This window comes from Phaeoacremonium minimum, assembly GCF_000392275.1.
Source record: "Phaeoacremonium minimum UCRPA7 unplaced genomic scaffold PA7_03_scaffold_329, whole genome shotgun sequence".
NCBI lineage: Eukaryota > Fungi > Ascomycota > Sordariomycetes > Togniniales > Togniniaceae > Phaeoacremonium > Phaeoacremonium minimum.
Genome location: NW_006921233.1, coordinates 72623 through 90494, shown reverse-complemented (window position 1 = coordinate 90494; position 17872 = coordinate 72623). Strand labels below are relative to the sequence as shown.

General features: G+C 51.6%; 7 protein-coding genes across 7 annotated transcripts; 3 read left to right on the top strand and 4 right to left on the bottom strand.

Moving 5' to 3' along the window:
• Nucleotides 1-823: 823 nt before the first annotated feature.
• Nucleotides 824-2079, bottom strand: UCRPA7_4167 (putative mitochondrial ribosomal small subunit component protein; the record flags this gene model as incomplete). The annotated part of the gene is made up of 3 exons (XM_007916731.1): nt 824-1120; nt 1177-1463; nt 1521-2079. The coding sequence occupies 3 exons, from the start codon at nt 2077-2079 to the stop codon at nt 824-826; spliced, it is 1143 nt and encodes a 380-aa protein (XP_007914922.1).
• A 208-nt stretch (nt 2080-2287) lies between these two features.
• Nucleotides 2288-3432, top strand: UCRPA7_4166 (putative glycosyltransferase family 1 protein; the record flags this gene model as incomplete). The annotated part of the gene is made up of 4 exons (XM_007916730.1): nt 2288-2324; nt 2394-2846; nt 2931-3072; nt 3132-3432. The coding sequence occupies 4 exons, from the start codon at nt 2288-2290 to the stop codon at nt 3430-3432; spliced, it is 933 nt and encodes a 310-aa protein (XP_007914921.1).
• Nucleotides 3433-3726: 294 nt separating this feature from the next.
• Nucleotides 3727-5605, bottom strand: UCRPA7_4165 (putative wd repeat-containing protein 2 protein; the record flags this gene model as incomplete). Its single annotated transcript, XM_007916719.1, has 2 exons — nt 3727-5439; nt 5501-5605. 2 exons carry the CDS (start codon nt 5603-5605, stop codon nt 3727-3729), a joined length of 1818 nt encoding a protein of 605 aa, XP_007914910.1.
• Nucleotides 5606-6586: 981 nt separating this feature from the next.
• On the bottom strand, nt 6587-8224 carry UCRPA7_4164 (hypothetical protein; the record flags this gene model as incomplete). The annotated part of the gene is made up of 1 exon (XM_007916707.1): nt 6587-8224. The coding sequence occupies one exon, from the start codon at nt 8222-8224 to the stop codon at nt 6587-6589; it is 1638 nt and encodes a 545-aa protein (XP_007914898.1).
• A 1155-nt stretch (nt 8225-9379) lies between these two features.
• Nucleotides 9380-10084, top strand: UCRPA7_4163 (putative polyadenylate-binding protein 2 protein; the record flags this gene model as incomplete). Its single annotated transcript, XM_007916716.1, has 3 exons — nt 9380-9454; nt 9519-9775; nt 9835-10084. The coding sequence occupies 3 exons, from the start codon at nt 9380-9382 to the stop codon at nt 10082-10084; spliced, it is 582 nt and encodes a 193-aa protein (XP_007914907.1).
• A 2184-nt stretch (nt 10085-12268) lies between these two features.
• Nucleotides 12269-15051, top strand: UCRPA7_4162 (putative e3 ubiquitin-protein ligase hula protein; the record flags this gene model as incomplete). The annotated part of the gene is made up of 8 exons (XM_007916715.1): nt 12269-12300; nt 12363-12385; nt 12442-12480; nt 12538-12643; nt 12705-12838; nt 12895-12938; nt 13485-14896; nt 14952-15051. 8 exons carry the CDS (start codon nt 12269-12271, stop codon nt 15049-15051), a joined length of 1890 nt encoding a protein of 629 aa, XP_007914906.1.
• A 779-nt stretch (nt 15052-15830) lies between these two features.
• UCRPA7_4161 (putative mitochondrial nadh-ubiquinone oxidoreductase 20 kd subunit protein) lies at nt 15831-16744 on the bottom strand (the record flags this gene model as incomplete). Its single annotated transcript, XM_007916714.1, has 3 exons — nt 15831-16281; nt 16412-16592; nt 16702-16744. The coding sequence occupies 3 exons, from the start codon at nt 16742-16744 to the stop codon at nt 15831-15833; spliced, it is 675 nt and encodes a 224-aa protein (XP_007914905.1).
• Nucleotides 16745-17872: the final 1128 nt, after the last annotated feature.

Here is a 17872-nt window from a genome sequence, read left to right as displayed (position 1 = left end):
ACTCTGCGTTCATCTACTCTTGCTTTCAGAAGCATCTCTAGGACCCCGAAACCCATGAATTGCTGGAAACAACACTTTAAAGTAGCTGCTCGTATACCGCGCTGCTAGGCCGATGTTCCGGACTCGACCCGGCGAATTGGTCGGATGCATTCCGTCTATCGGACGGGCTCCGCGGAGCGTGCTACGACATTGGAATCAGCCAATGCGATTGGCTCTTATGTCTTCCATCGCAAAGGCAGATTACCAAGCGCAAGAGTGCTTGGCGTATCGCAAAGTGAGGACGATGAATAACAGACAAATAGCTCTTGGAATCAATGGTTATGCGGCTTGTAGGTGAGAACTGTTGAGTATTACGTTCGAAGCATCTAGTGTACTTGATAAACAGATTCGGCAAGCAGTCTTATCCCCACGTGGTGAGATGTTTAATACAACTCCAACTGGTCTTCGCAACTCCGACTCCAGAGTTTGGGGTCGAAAACCTGCCACATTTCGTCGGAGATAATATAACCACATCACAGACTGGTTCAAGCTACTTACAATTTACACGAGACGACAATACTGCTGGTATCATATTTGATTCTATTATTGATACAATTGAGATGCTACATATATGACATATACGTACATGCCCTCGTACAATGCTCGAGACTTGTGGAGCGTAATATGAGCCCTGGATGTCTTCGAGATCTTTCGCACCTCGATATTACAGTACGATGTCACACCAAGATAAAATGCGACATGCGATACCGTTGTGGACAACACACAACGTATAACGAAGCCAGTTACGTAGGCTCGAATGCTGTGATCAGTTCGTCTGGCAGGTTTATCGACGAAGTTGCTTCTGGCGATGTGCACCCTTGTGCGGATGGGCTGATACGAGCTCCGCCACCCTGTCTGAGATTGAAGGTGCGGCAAGAGCTTGCTTGATTCTCTCCTGTCCGTCGACTAGTGTCCCGTCGGCTGCCTTAGCTTCATCCAACAACAAAGCTTGCTGTCGAATCGTTTCTAATTCCTTCCTTCTCTCCTCTGTGATTCGCCATTCTTTGGGGAACTTTGGCTTGATCTTGAATGTATGATGTCGGGTGTCAAGAGGGACATCTTCGAAAGTATCCTTCGGATCCTAGAGTATATCTTAGCAACTGGAATACTGCAATTGAACTCAAGATCTAATCGTACCTTTGCCTCTGCAATCAGCTTGTCCACCATGTCGGAGAGATATCGTTTGTTCTGAGCCTGGTGCTCGAACATCTCGCAACTCATGTGGACAATCTCCGTCTCTGGGTTGTACCGGGGTCCGACCAACTTCTTTAGCTTCAACTCCTGAACAGGCGTAAGATCAAAGTCCGCCGGACAAAACTCAACCACAACCTTCCTCTCGGCCGGGTGAAATTCTCCCATATATGAGGTGGTTCGGAAGCGTAGAGGCATATCCTTCGCAGGTGGCTCGAAAGGTTTCGCGAACTCTGTTCCTATGTAAGTGATCTCCTCAGGATATCAGTTGTCTAGATGTAGGAGCTTACTGGAAAGCAATGGCATTTCCCAGATGGCAATGCGAGCATATTCTCTGTGCTCCCTATGCTCCTCGAGCTTCGCGTGTGCCATGCTAGTTATGTCATCCTCGTTGAAAGCATCCTCACCACTCTCCTGATCCCAGACCACATCGGTGTCTTGCTCCTCGTCATTCCAGAAAGACTCTTTCTTCGGGCGTATTATGTTTCTAAGCGGAGCAAGGGCTTGTCTGGTGCGAGAGTTGGCTCTGTCGATGGTCGAAGCTTCCTTTAGGATCTCTTCTCGGTTCTTCTCGAATTCGGCAAGTTCCTCGGGGCTTAGTCCTTCACTGGCCCTTTGCACAGCCTTCCTAAAGTCCATAGTCCGCGATTCCGCCTCGAGCTTCTCAAGCTCTTCAGCCATGGCATCGAAGGGTGAAGGCCGTATCTCCTCCTGCATATTGAAATCCTTTATCGCGCCGCCGGAGACGGACTTCCAGGCGACAAAGACCCTGGGAGCGACATGGCGGATAGGCCTTTGACTTCTGCAGCTGCGGCATACTAGCCGCAGTGACTGAGCTGCTGAAGCCATGGCAATTGCTGCTTGTGGTGGTGTGCAGCTCTTGGTGGTTTTGCTACAAGCTGGTTAATGGTCCATCTTTTTTCTTAGTCACATGACATTTCGGCGCTAAAGTGGCGCTTGCCTATAAATGGCCTGCACCGCCACTTAAAAACGCCACAATCTTTTCCCCACAAAATCCACAGCCAAGGTTTGGCCGAGCTCAAGCCTCACAGCCAGTATGGAGACCTACAAAGCAGCTATCACTGTGACCTGGGGTAAGCTTCCTAGCATGAATCAATGAAAAAAGATACTTTGACCTTGATTGCTGACCTTTGCTTTCAAAGACAAGCTTCGAGGTACCCAGGGCCAGGAACAGCGCCTTTGGGAGTGCGAAGACTTGGTGATCCTCCGCACTATCCCCTACAGTCAGGAGATTGAAGGGTCCAACCACGGTGCCCGTCACGCGCTCCCAGCTTCCATCATGGCAGCCAACAACGGTCGCCGTTGCATCGTCACTGGTGGTGCAACCGTGGCTTTCAGAGAGCTATCTGATGAGGTCTTGAAACCCGACTTCCTCAAGGCCCTTGCCAATAACGGCTTCACCCATCTTGACGTCCAATGCGGCAAGTACTTCGATGAGCTCAAAGAGAAGTTGACGAGCATCGATACCTTCGATATCCGAGTCACCTGCTTCCCATTCGACAAGAATCTCAAGAGTCGCTTCGCTGCTCTCCGTGGCGGTCTTCGTGACGGCGGCAACGAGAGAGTCCCCTCAGGCTGTGTTATCTCTCATGCTGGTGAGTGAGATCTGAAGTGACCTTGCTTCGGCTGTGAATTACACCATTTGCTTTTCTGAGATAATTCTGACATTGATCTCACAGCAACTGGCACTGTCTTGGATGTATATCCCAATGCAGTCCCCATGATTGTCGTCGCCAATCCTAACCTCATGGACAACCATCAGGACCAGTTCGCCACACATGTCGCGACGAAGCTTCCCCTGATCATTCAAGGCCAACTTGGGTAAGTGCCCTTTCAAGCTCGTCAGAGTCTGCCGTATGTACACTAATTATCTTCCCCAGCGAGATTCACAAGTCCATTCCCAAGGTCATGGAGTTGATCGATCACTGGAAGCTCGATTATCTCCCTCCCTATCGGGCGCCCGCCTTCCCGATGTCGGAGGAGGAACGCATGAAGGTCTTCGATTGGATGTTGTTGGAGTGTTATGAACCCGACTGTCTTGAGAATGCCTTCAGCCACTTTATTGCCGGCGACCCCGAGAAGGTGGTCGAGTTTGAGCGTCAAGTTGCCCAAGCTCAGGACGCCGGGCGTCAGACAGGCTGGGGCTGGGTGCCCCGAAGCATCACCCGCTTCTTCTGGTAAATCCTACACTTTACTACCTCAGACACGACAAGCATGGAAAGGAAGGGTTTCGGCAGCATCTGCAAAGGTGTGAATGGATCGCCGGGAGTACAGGCACTTGTGGGAGGAGAGACAGAGGATAGGAGTTCTTGACATTACACGGTTGGCTTTTAGGACAAGATACCCAAAGTTGATGCATCTGGATTGCTTGACGAAAGTTCACGGAGTTTTACGGTATTGAAAAGGGGCCAGGAGGCCTCAAGAAATTGATTCTATCATCAAATCATGTGTCTCATGGCTGCTGATTTCTGTCGCTCATTGTAAATTCGACGCCGCCCAGATCTTCACCGCCGCATCACCGCCCGTACTGACCACCTTATCACCTACCCAGCAAACACCGTTGACCCCATCTTTGTGGGCATTCAATGCCTTGACACGGCTTCCCGGCTTTGCGAGACTCCATACAAACAGGTTCGTGTCTAGCGCACCGCTGGCAGTGTGTGTTCCTGCATCATTCCAGGCGATACTCATCACCCGAGCAGTGTGCGCTGACCATCGATCCGTGCCGACGCTCCAGTCGCTCGTCTTGTACGCAATGATTTTTCCTGTTGAGTTGCCAGCCGCGAGATAGGAACCATCTTTTGAAAATGCGAGCGCCGAGATCTGAGCCGTGGAGTTCTTCAGCGTGACCACTTCTGAAAGCTTACTGCTCGAGTCCAGCTTATACACGCGGACATTGTTGCCGTCGCCGACTGCGACAATTGGCCCTGAAGCAGCAATAGCAGTAGGGCTGAAGCTCGTGCTTGTCTCACCAACTAACTGGTCCTTTGAAAAGACCACGACTCCAGAGGTTGTCGCAACAACCACGCGGCCATCTGAAGCCGCAACACCCTTCGGCTGGCCACTGAGTTTCTGTGAGGAACCGGCAAATGTGTTTGCAGATTCGTCTACGATGCGAAGTGTATCATCCCAGCCAACGCTGTATGTCCTTCCAGAAGAAGTGGCAAATTGAGTGACTTGATTGGTGTGAGTCTGCCCATCCACAGCCGTGGCAAGTCCAGTCCCGATATTCCACTGGTTCACAAGGCCGTCAAAGCTGCCGGTGTATACGGTCTCCCCTTTCCCATCCGATGCTGCCCCTATTGCTGTGATGCTCTTATTGTGGCCCTGAACAACCTTGATAGGCTTTGGACTACCCTCTGCCAAATAGTTCAGGTCTCCAGACAAGCTAAGACTGAGAATCAGGCCGTCGCTCCTACCATGAGGCCATACAACGCCGACTTGTTGGTCGTTGACATTGACACTGCCTTCTTCACCCAGCCTCCAAGTCTGCACATTCTCTCCGGACTCGGCGTCCCATACACGAACAGTCTGGTCTGCGCTCGCTGTGACGAATCTCTTTGAATCCTTTGCCCAGCTCACAGCAAAGATGCTGCCACTATGTACACCCTCGCCGATCTGCTTCGTCGCCTCCCCCGTCTTGCCATCGTACAGCTGGATGCGCCGATCCGCCCCGACCGTGACCAGCGCACTGCCATCCGGGCTGAAGGCAGTTCCAAACACGAAACCCTTGTGGATGTCACTTTTCGCGGCGAACTTGAACGGCGCCCCGTGCAAAAAGCACATGGCCGAGTCGTCAGACACGGTGGCGGCGCGGAACGGCCGCTGCTGCCTCATGCTGACGGCATTGACGACCTTGCTGTGCCCAGAGACCTCGCCGACGCTGTTGCCGCTGTCCGCCGTGATGCAGTGCCCAAAGCGCTCGCGGCCGTCGCCCACGGCGATGATGCGCTGGCTGTCGCCGTCCCACGCGATATCATTGATGCGCCCGCTGATGATGTGGTACTCGCCCTTGGTGTTGACGGCCTCAACAGCGTCCCACACGCGCACAGTGCCCGAGACGTCACCGGATGCTATGTAGAAGCCGGAGGGGGCGAAGCGGGCGACGGTGGTCGCTGCGGTGTGCTGGGTGTACTGCTTGCAAATGGCTGGGTTGTCGATGGAGCGAACGAAGATCGACTTTCCTGACTACTACAACTTAGAATTGGGATCTTGAATAGAGGCCAAGGATGTGAATACATCGACTTACAGCATATGCTATCCTTTCCCCTTTGGCATCAGTGGAGAGCTGTGTGGGCTGTCCCCGAGTGGTGATCGGGGAGGCCGCTAAGATCTTCTCGATGGTAATAGACATTTTGATTGCCAGACCAAAGCATACGAAAAGAAGAGCTATGAGGAAGATAGTCCGGGTTTCAGTGTGACGGAGATTATCTTGAAACCTGGATGTAAGCTGGTCTTATATTTGGGTACCTATTTCGACACAGCTACTAGCTTTGGAGGGGCAACTCAGTCCCAGAGGCGTTGCGGGGCAGCAGAAGAATGACGACTGCCTCGTGGCTGAAACCGCTCCTTGGCCTGGCCTGAAAGGCAGGATGATCCCCTGTGGCTGATTTGTTACAGGTGTAGACCCACTAAGGGCGATCATTATTCAGGCATCCTCATTTACTCCCACGCCAGTGTAATAAATGTTAGTTTGATAAGGGTATCAATCACTACCTCCTCAACAAGGGTTTACTACCTTTCTAGAAGTTGATAGACTCATAGTAATGAACAGAATACTCGAGATCTTGATGAGTATCATAACTCTCGATGTTGAGCATCTTCACCCTTCAATAATTAACCTTTATTACCCGGGCGGAGGAGCAGATTCAAGGTATCACCGGTTACAATTATGAATGGAGAATTGGATTTCACCAGAGTACGAATTCATTCGGAAACATCTATGTTATCACGCAGGGACAGTCTAGTCTATGATCTAATGAGTTTGCAAGTCCCCTATGAGACATGAGTGTTCATAGGTTTAGGGTATGCAATCATCGTACCCCTGACCACTTTCTCAAATCATTCCGGCCCAATTGAGAGTACAAGCCGGAGCTGGCCCCGATATACTTACTCATTTTGCTTTAATTTTTCCGATCTCTATGATTGTTGCATGTGATGTCTTTGTATTAGAACTGAAATGCCAATACAAATTCGACAAGCACGTAGGTTGCCCCAGACACATAGATCGCTGCCTTGGACAGCGGCCATCGATGGACAATCACAAAATTGGGTGCCTAAGGTCGTGGAGGCAAGAATTTTACTGCCTCATACACGATACTACCACAGTAGTAGGTCACCAGTCGAGTTCGTCCCACTGTTGCCTCATTGACCAGGCACTGATCTCGCTTCGGGTCTCCTGTCCACTGATTCTCTGGCCATGAAACTCATACCATCCATCGTACTCTGATAGAATCTCGCCCTTAATTCGGCCTCCGCCCAGGAACCAAATGTCACCACGGTGGTCATCGCCTCGGAAGGTGTTGCCCTCATCATCATTCCCACGCCAAGCAATGCGTAGTCCTTCGTGAGATGATTGCCAAGGTCGCTCAGGGAGACGAAAGATGCCATTAATGCCGCAGATATCGAATGAACCCCATAGCGAATTGCCATCCAACGTAAGAATTAGGCCAGAGTCGACATCGAGGTCCTGGGATGCGGCAGACAGAGCGGAGCATTCAATGTCGTATCGACCATTGAGGAGGCCAAGTGGCGCCAATTCCTCTTCGGAGTCGTTGCCGTCATAGTCATCCTCGACGTCCATACCATCTCTATCAAGATCGCTGTATTCGTCATCATATCCCTCATCTTCTGAGTTGCCATTTGCTGCCTCATCGAGATTCTCGTCAGGAAATTCTGTGTATGGCGGCGGAGGTTCATCATAATCCTCGGTAGTTCCAAAGGAAGCACTAGGGATGGTAGCTCTTCCGCCACCCTGCATTCCTCCACGAAGGGCAGTTTGCTTCATCTTCACAGGAGTGTGAGAGAATTCATGCGAGGGCTGCTGCCCTGCGCGACTCGGACCTTTGGCATTGCCAGCGGCGGAAGTACCTCCTCGACGAGCCGTTTGCTTGGTACAAGGAAGTGGAGGAGCCTTAGAAGAAGACGGAGTAGCAACCTGACCGGAAGTCTTGGTTCTGTTACCAGCCGTGGCACCACCTCGTCTAGCAGTTTGTGGCTTTCGTGGTGTCTTCCTATCGGCTTTCTCGTTGGGAACCTTGAGAGCAGAGTTTGCTGCTTTGGACTCCTTGGGCTTTGATATCTTCGTTGCCTTACTCGCCGGGGTAGACTTCGTAGTTACGGCCTTACTGGAAACAGCGGGTGATGTCTTCTGTTCCTTGATCTTTGCTACCGGAGCTTTCTTTGCAGTGCTGGCCGGGGCCTTGACAGGTTGCTTGGGTGCCTTTTCTGCTGTAGAACTCCCGGCTATCTTCGCCTTCTTCTTGGGCTGTACCGCAGATTGGATCTGCACTGAACCGGCAGAGTTGACTGAGAATGATAGATTCAAGTTGATATTGGTGGCAGTAACAACAGTAGTATCTGCCTTTCTCTTCGTGCCTTTAGTCGCTGAAGCTGGAATTGCTTGCGGCTTGAGAGCCTTCTTCGCCTCACTCTCACTCTTCGTCCACTCCTTCTTCAGATCTGTCTCAAGTTTTTGAATATGAGCAGGAACAGCAATTTTTCCCTTGCTGACGGCTTCGACTAAGCGCATCTTGGCAGTGCCTTTGGCCTTTGAAGGCGGAAGGCCATAGTGAAGCAATTGAGCCTCGTACCAGTGGGCAGGGGGATCTTTCACGTCGCTGGAGCCTTTAAAATGAGCCTTGAGCTCGGGGATCGTGGCCCGTCGATGGCGATTGTGGCCACTGGCCTCGACATAGATGGAATCCCCAGCGTAGGAGAATCCATCTTTGGCGGCTGGCGGAGCGAGCGACATCTTGTATCTGATAGCTTGGTGTTATCACGAGATGAAGGAATATGATGCTCTTGGGGATGGAGAGGGGTTGTCTGTGCTCGGAGTTTCGTGACCCTGGGCGCCTTGCAGGGGGTTCGATGCTCAGGCGTCAGAGGTTAAGCCACGGAAACAGCAAACCATAGCAAATGTTTGCTTGCGCACCTGAGAAGGAGAAGAGACGGAGTCTACCAAACAAATTGACCAAATGACGAAATAAATCTTAGAAATAGGGAAAGACGCAATAATGAAACCATGGGAGCTCAAAAGTTTGTTTACCTCATCGAAAGCTCCATATGCAAGACCTGACGACGTGAAGAGATCACTGTTGCCTGGACAATCTTCCATTGCCATCGTCGCACGCGAGCATTAAAGCCATCAACCGGCAAAAATGAAATCAATCAATCCAGAAGTGGTAGAGCTTACAGATGGAGAACTCCCTTATTACTTGAAGCTCTTATTCGGGGCTTAATTCGAGCTCAAATGGTCCTTGGTAATAAAAAGTAGTAAACACATGTGGATTCGGCATTGTAATTGTTTCATTGCTGCACAATACCAATCATTAGGTTCAAAAGCTTCTGTCAACCATAGAGACCTGTTGCTAATGGTTGACAGTGGAACTGATCATCCTTGATGTCACTACTATCAAGGGTCGCGATGTTGAAGCTCCCAGTTGTCCACGTGACCTGCCAAGTTATCAGCTTATCGAGCTCGGACCAGATCGAAATCCATCGCGTGGGGAGGGCGTTGCCATCAATCTTGCCGCAGAGATTCAATCATTGTACATTAGTCGGCATTTCGACCTCCAGCCGTCAACTTTTCTCAACTCGCAGACGACATCGCGTTTCTGATTTCGCATAGGCCCAGCGCTCGAAGTCAACTTTGGACGACAACACAACAACTGGTGAGTGACATAAGGCAATCACCTAGCACTCGTTTCTATCCCTATGTCTAAGCTAGTCAACAAAGCCTTGTCTGCTAAGCAACGACCTGGCTGCCTGGTTGAAATGCGACAATCGCACAAACTCGCTGGTGCCGCTCCTATGACAATGGTAAACTAGGCTAACATATTCTTATCTAGACCGCCTTGAATTCTTTTTCGATTGCATGCGTGCGTACTAAAATACAGGTTATACATACATGATGGCGGACACGAACCCAGAGGACAAGGTCCCCAACGACCCCCCGGCTGCGGAGGAAGATGGCAACGATGAGGTGCGCAAATCGCAGACGAAAATACAAGAGATACAGGAGACTTTTTTGCTAATTCGGGGCGAAGGAGGAGATCTCCGCCATGAAGCGACGAGTTGCCGAGATGGAGGAGGAAGCGGCGAAGCTTCGCGAGATGCAGGCCAGCCTTGACCAGCAAAGCCAGGAATTGTCGGAGAACAAAGAGGACGTCGACAGTCGCAGCATCTTCGTGGGCAACGTCGACTACTCAGCATCGCCCGAGGAGATCCAGGCGCATTTCCAGAGCTGCGGCTCCATCAACCGCGTTACGATCTTGCTGGACAAGTTCACGGGCCAGCCAAAGGGGTAACAACAAGCGCGCATTTCGTCGCCGAGATCATAGTTGCTAATTTCATGTTGTGAAGATACGCATACGTCGAGTTTACGGAGCCCAGCCTGGTCGCGCAGGCCCTCGTTCTAAACGAGAGTGTCTTCAAGGGCCGAAATATCAAAGTCGTTCCGAAGCGGACCAACGTCCCCGGCATGAGCAGAGGACGTGGAAGAGGAGGGTTCCGGGGAGGACGAGGCGGCTTCGGCGGACGGGGTGGCTTCAACCCCCGGGGCGGATACCGTGGTGGCTACCGTGGCCGTGGCCGAGGGTATGCACCTTATTAGGGCAGATCCTACATGGCCGAGGTCATGTAGGTGAGACGAGAACGAGGCTCTGCCTTATGATGTGACGGTAGTGGCCATTGCGGATGTGTATGATAGAAGTTTGAGCCAACCGACGTGCCAGGCCAGCTGTCATGGCCGCCATAGTTGGCTCATTCAAGGCGTCTCCGGAAAGGGAAAAGGATCAGGTCCTATTGCATCTTTACATTTACATTGGCAGCCTTTCAGATCATATTCCACATTGCGAGAGAATAGCTCTGCAGATGGAAGGATTTGTAGTACGTCGAGAAGACGCTTTAATCTAACGGTCTTATAGAGCTGCGCGCCTCACTTTGAGTGGCATGTAATAGGTCGTCGAGCTCGGGCGACGATAGCTCCGAGAGTCGAGAGCATTTTGGGAGGTCCAGAGCTTCCCAAGGTTGATTGACTGACTGGCAGCGGCGTTTCTCCACCGAACCACAATGACGGTGTCCGCATAGCAGATAGCCGGTGGCCGCGCATGCTGCCGCACTTAACTGGGTCTCAATTACCTCACAGGCTCATGCGATGCGGTGATTCTGCTCGCCGGGTTGGTCTGGACTTTCAACGTCATTGGGCCATTGCAGCAGAGACAGGAAACATGCCGCACGTGCGAGTCTACGACTTCTGGTGGCCATCCCTGTCGAGCAATTGGCGCCGTGGTGGGGGGGTCGAAGCAGGAGCTGCACATCTCATGCACTCCTCCAAGCAACCAGCATGTGGTTTGTTGCTATGAATACCAGCCAGTACTGCAGAGTGCGCCTTGTTCATCACAAAAACGCTTAATCCCCGCTCCTACCTAGTCTATCTTGACTACAGAAATAGCTCTTGGGTTGCCCGTTTCGTCGCGACGCGTCTAGTTCATACTAGCATCCCGAGGAGCAAGAGACGGATAAGATGGGCGGCCGGGAGACAGAGAGGATGAATCATCCTGAACAGATAAGGAGAGGAGAGGGACGATGAGGGGATTTCTCCTTTATTTTTAGGTCCATCAACTCCTTATGGCCTGGGCGCGATGTCGGCAATGGTCTCCATTCTTGACTAATATGGAGGAGGTGCAGAGGAGCAGAAATCGATTGACTTGATTTAACTGAGTGATTTGCTGGGTGGCGATCGACGCTTGCAGCACGCCTTTGCTTGCTTGAGTCACTCACTACCAAGCTACTTAAGATATCGACATCTCGAAGGGCTCAAGATAACATAACCAAGCCAGAGAGAGACTCGATAATCTGAGCACGTCCGTCATTAGTGTCCGCTTAGTGGGCCATGCACTAGATAGTAGATAGATATTGATACGAAAAAGATACGATGCGATGCGATGCGATGCAATCCACAGGTGTAGCAGCCCTAGAGTATCTCGATTGTTCGATGTGCTGATTGATTCAGCAATTGTCATCATCAGTCGACCTTTTTCGCACAAGGCGCAGTTCAAGACGGGAAATCTAGTCTAGGCGGTTATGTAAGGTTTGGTAGAGTGTGTTTGTTGCCCCTCCTTTATTAGAGCCACAGAGCCACAACTGCAGCGCTGAACGTCGCTGGCTGGGGGAGCGAGGGGAGGTAAGCTGGTGCCGTTTGTGGCCAACCTGGAACCTTTCTCAGTCCGGCCGCTCGCCTTCGGTTCGCCCACTTTCTTGGCACTGCAACCTTTTGGCACCCGTTCCCGGGCCTGTCGTAGTGTCGTAGCGTACTGGCGTACCCCTCGTCTCTTTCCATGCTGAGGTAACTGAGACCACACACATCATGCCTTGTTAGCATAGTAATCCTTTTAACTACCTGCCTACCTACTCACGCCTCCATCACCATTCGGCCGAAGAGCTGCTGCCCACACGACAGCATCGCTTCCATCATCTGCGATTGCCAACATCCGGGCTGGTCCTGACGCATTCCCGCTCGAGTAATCTTGTCGTCTTCGCCGCGTCATTCTAGCGTTTCCCGGTCGCAGCCAGCCTCCCACCAAACAGCGACCAAGGGCGGGGGTACCCGAGAGCACAGCCTCAAGTGCCTTACCTTTCTGGCTTGCAGTCGTCGTCAACCGCCAGCCTTTCCATCCTACCTTCCTCTGACGAACCGATCATACAGCGTCTATAGAACCATCGACCCCTTTGAGGTCTTTGAGCAAGAGATCGTGGGAAAGTCAAGCCAGCGTGCCATCATCCACTGCGATCAAAGATGAGCGGTCGAGGAGACGCTGGGCTGCCTCCGTAAGTACTATCACGATGCCACCCTTTGCGGATTCCACGTGCTGACAGATTCCTGCGAGTAGCCAGGCAAACCTTCGGGTTACAAGTATGAACGCCATTATCCCTCATTGCGCATTCCTACTGACATCATCTTCACCATAGTCATCGCCGCCGACGGCCTGTATAAGCGAGATGTCTTCAGTATGTCCCATGTCCCCCCATGAATCGTGTTCCTATCTTTGTCTCACATTATCGCAGGATTTCCCGACCCTTTCGCTGTGGCTACTATCAATGGTGAACAGACCAAGACGACCGCCGTGTCCAAACGGACACTCAACCCTTACTGGAATGAGAGCTTCGACTTGTACGCAAACCTTTCCATCCGATATACATATCAACGAGTTGCACTGACACATGACCTCCAGTCGAGTCAACGAGGACAGTATCCTCGCGGTCCAGGTGTTTGACCAGAAGAAGTTCAAGAAGAAGGATCAAGGCTTCCTTGGCGTGATCAATATCCGTATCGGGGATATTATCGAACTTGCTCCAGATGCCGACGGTATGTGCTGGTGTAATGCCTTGCGGCTAGGCCTTTCGCTAACATACGCTGAATAGATCAAATGCTCACCCGGGATCTCAAAAAGTCTACTGATAACCTAGTCGTCCATGGAAAGCTAATCATCAATCTGTCGACTAATCTGACCTCCCCTCCCCGCGGCCAACAACAACCGTCCGCATCCAGCAGCCGTCCATCTCTACTTGCACCCCAGGGTTCGAACTTGTCCTCCATTGCCCCTGATCGAGTTGCTGAGAGACCAAACTCCGCCATGTCTGGACCAAACGGGGCCGTTAATGGAGGCTCATCGTTGAATCTACCTCACCGACCGGGGAGCATGACCGCACCCTCGGCTCCCCAGCCGAACGGCACCACCGGCCATCCTAGAACGAGCAGCACATTGAGCCCATTCGAAGATGCTCAAGGACGCTTGCCTGCCGGCTGGGAACGTCGTGAAGATAACTTGGGTAGAACGTACTATGTAGACCATAATACGAGAACGACGAGCTGGACCCGACCAACTGCCAGCGGTGCTGTGAACACTCAGCGTCAGGAAGAGGCGACACAAGTGGAGCGACAAAGACATCAAAATCGAACACTTCCCGAAGATCGCACAGGGGCCAATTCGCCAACACTCCAAACGCAACAGGCAGCGACCCAGAATGCCAATGCCCAGACCATGATGCATACGGGAGCTACGAGCCCTGGAACGGGCGAACTGCCGCCGGGATGGGAGCAGAGGTGGACACCCGAGGGCAGACCCTACTTCGTTGACCATAATACGCGCACAACTACATGGGTTGACCCTCGCCGACAGCAGTATATCCGCATGTATGGCCAAAACAACACCAATGGAACCATCCAACAGCAGCCGGTGTCACAGTTGGGGCCACTACCTAGTGGGTGGGAGATGCGGCTCACTAACACTGCCCGTGTCTACTTCGTCGATCACAACACTAAGACGACAACCTGGGATGATCCTAGACTGCCGTCTTCTCTGGACCAGAACGTACCGCAGTACAAGCGAGACTTCCGTAGGAAGCTCATTTACTTCCGGTCACAACCTGCCATGCGCATCCTCTCCGGACAATGCCACATCAAAGTGCGAAGATCGCACATTTTCGAGGATTCCTTTGCCGAGATTTCTCGCCAATCTGCTACTGATTTGAAGAAGCGACTAATGATCAAGTTTGACGGAGAGGACGGTCTCGACTACGGTGGTCTCTCAAGAGAATTCTTCTTCCTCCTTTCTCACGAGATGTTCAACCCCTTCTACTGCTTGTTCGAGTACTCTGCCCACGACAACTACACCCTACAAATCAACCCTCACTCGGGTATCAACCCAGAGCATCTTAATTATTTCAAATTCATTGGCCGTGTTGTTGGTCTTGCCATTTTCCACAGGCGTTTCTTGGATGCCTTCTTCATTGGAGCGCTGTACAAGATGATCCTTGGAAAATCAGTCCAGCTCGCTGATATGGAGGGTGTGGATGCTGATTTCCACCGTTCACTACAATGGATGCTGGACAATGATATTTCTGGAGGAATCCTCGAGCAAACATTCTCCACCGAGGATGAGCGATTTGGTGTCATCACAGTTGAGGATCTGATCCCCAATGGCCGTAACATCGATGTGACCAACGAGAACAAGAAGGAGTATGTTGATCTCATGGTGAAGTGGCGCATTGAGAAGCGCATTGCCGAGCAGTTCCAGGCCTTTAAGGAAGGTTTCCATGAGCTCATTCCTCAAGATCTCATCAATGTCTTTGATGAGCGTGAGTTGGAGCTGCTCATTGGTGGTATTGCTGAGATCGACGTCGATGACTGGAAGAAGCACACCGATTATCGTGGGTACACTGAAAGCGACGAGGTCATTCAATACTTCTGGCAAACAATCCGAAGCTGGGACGGCGAGCAGAAGAGTCGTCTTTTGCAATTTGCTACTGGCACGTCCCGTATCCCTGTCAACGGATTCAAGGATCTACAAGGAAGTGACGGACCGAGACGTTTCACGATTGAGAAGGCTGGAGAAATCACGAACCTGCCAAAGGCGCACACCTGGTATGTTGTATTTTTATTGTGAATATAAGGCTCTTATACTAACGTATCTCCACAGTTTCAACCGTCTAGATCTGCCACCGTACAAGAATCTCGACATGCTACAGGGGAAGTTGACGATTGCTGTGGAAGAGACGATGGGTTTCGGACAGGAGTAATCCAACGTTCGTTGTATTTTGTATATAGAGGAGGAGGGCAAATTGGTTCGGCTATGCAAAGCGCATGCCATTAAAATCTACCCTTCCAAACCAGTCTGGCGTTTGGGGACGTATATTGGCGGTCAGCGAGGAGTGGCGCAGTGCAATCGTATGCGTGGTTGAGATAATATGAGCAGATGGCCGTCGGGAGCCTCCCCCCTGGCTGAATTGCGAGACGTGAGTACAACTACTGCACCCTGCATCAATGACGGACATTCCACACAAAGCATTCACATCATTGGGAGGAGACTAGGAGGTTTTTATGTACGATGTATCTCCTATATAACATGTTGCTCTTGATACACTCTCGCTCAAACGATTAGACATCATATAATTATCTCTTAATTGTGATCCCAAACAAAGATCGACATGGACTACTCTGATTTCTAAGGCTCCTTACCATAGCCCCAAATACTTACAGGACCGGCGGGGATAATCCTTCACTCATATTCCTTCGCCTAAATGGAAGGAAGGAGGGTGTTAGGAGGTCTGCTTAGAGCGCAGTAGCATTGAATTCATAGTGTACAGCCCCGTCTGTATTCTTCTACCTGGCGTTCTAGCGTTATATGTACAGTACATGACTGGCCAGACAAAAGAAAGATATGCGATTTTAGTAACCGCAAAGAATATGCCATGCAATTTCCATGGTGTCCATCCAGTTCCGGCCGAGAGCTTCTGAGCTCCGCCATCCCAATTCTTCTCCGCGACTCCACAGCACCGAGTGTCCGGCCATGTGCCATCTACTTGCGGTACCACATCCTCGTGATCTTGGTGTTGCGCATCTTCCTCTGCAGCTGGAAGATGCCGTACATGAGGGCCTCGCTGGTGGGCGGGCAGCCGGGGACGTAGACGTCGACGGGGACGATGCGGTCGCAGCCGCGGACGACGGAGTAGCTGTAGTGGTAGTAGCCGCCGCCGTTGGCGCAGGAGCCCATGCTGATGACCCAGCGGGGGTCGGGCATCTGGTCGTAGACCTGGCGCAGGGCGGGCGCCATCTTGTTGGTCAGCGTGCCGGCGACGATCATCACGTCCGACTGGCGCGGCGACGCGCGGAAGATGATGCCCAGGCGGTCCTGGTCGTAGCGCGGCGTGGACAGGTGCATCATCTCGACGGCGCAGCACGCCAGCCCGAAGGTCATGGGCCACAGCGACGACTGCCGCGCCCAGTTGGCCATTATGTCGAGCGTGGTCCTGGAGAGAGGGGGAGGAGTGTCAGTGAGCCAATTCCCTCACGCTTTCTGGTTCTGCTGTCTCGGCCGAGTCCCTTGCAGCCAACGTACAGAACCCGATGCGAAACCGATGCAGGGGTGCGAATACATACAGTGCATATTGGATAACACCCTTTGTGCCCTCCTGGCTCGCTAGAGGAACCTCCTTCCGCTGGAGGAGGCCGGACGCGCTATGCGGCGTTACGGAGTGCTGTGCCGGGGCGGCATCTTTGCGTGATGAGGAGGAGATAGCGGCGATGGATCGGTACGGGATGAGGTGAGTCGTCGGCTTGGCTGCGATTGAAGCAATGTCAGCAATTCAATCTCAATATGCTCTCCCCAGTGACCAAAGGGCGAGTAGCTGTGCCACAGCTTGAGGGAGAGCTGGGGAGGTCCAACGCACCTCTCAGAGCCATTGAGGCCGAGGTCCGTAATGATGTTGCCATCTTGATGCAGGCTTCGGAGGGAGACGACGACGCCTACGGGTAGGGAGTGGAGAGGTTTCGACGTGGAGGGTCTGTTTGCGATGGACAGAAGTTGAAGGCCGCCTCCCCACGGTTGGTTGACGTTGTGATTCCCGAAGATGGCTTTTCGCCTCCACACCTGGTTAATCGAAAAAGGCTCTGCTGTGATTGGTTGGATTGGCGGGACACTCCGGCCCACCGAATTGGTTCCGGGTGGTTTTTTCCGCATCGCAGACGTCAGTACACACTACGTCGTGACAACTATGCTCCAGAAACTTGTACTTGAATCCTGGTTCAATCCTCTGCTGGCCTTTCGTCTAGCCGATATGGTCTCTCGCATGATTTCTTGGTTACCCAGGTAGCGTGCGAATACAGGGGCTTCGCCGTCTCAGACAGGGCGTATCCGCATTATCTTACAAGTTATATCATTGGTTGATGACGCTGGACTTCCCTGTCTCCACAGTTGTTGAATCAAGAAGCAACAGATTGAAATTCCATCAATCCTTAACACTTGTCTCCTTTACTAAACTCGAGGATGGTAACTGCAATTTCTTTCTAAACGCATGATATATAATTTTTCTCCCTCCTCGCCATGGATGACGACGGCTGACAATATTCGGTATGAAATCTAATATAAACTAAGCTGGGCAATCGTCATCATATCGCTTTGCATCTGGCTTGATTATGCTTGAGATGAATAATGAAAGTGAAGATTAGATAAGCACGACATCCTGTGTAACTGCGTGATTATACACCTCCATGCCTCCAAAGGCACCATAGAGACCAAAAATGCCCACTCGAAAATATGTTCCAGATGTGCCAGTAGGCTTCACGAAGATTCCCTATACATTCCTCTTGTGTTTCTTATCTAAACGGAAAGAGCATGTCTGGCGATCCTCGCTTATAGCCTGAGACTCAAAGCTGTAGCGGATTATGTTGTAATTATCCTTAGAGCCGATATGAGGACTCATCCAAGCGTTACTGATTGGTTGACATCCTGACAGTGTGAAAAACAGCATCATGTGCTCTGGCTTCAGAACGGCCACCTTTGGACATGACCAATCTAGGTAGAAGGTAGCATGCGGGTTGAAACTGAAGCCTACGGCCTTT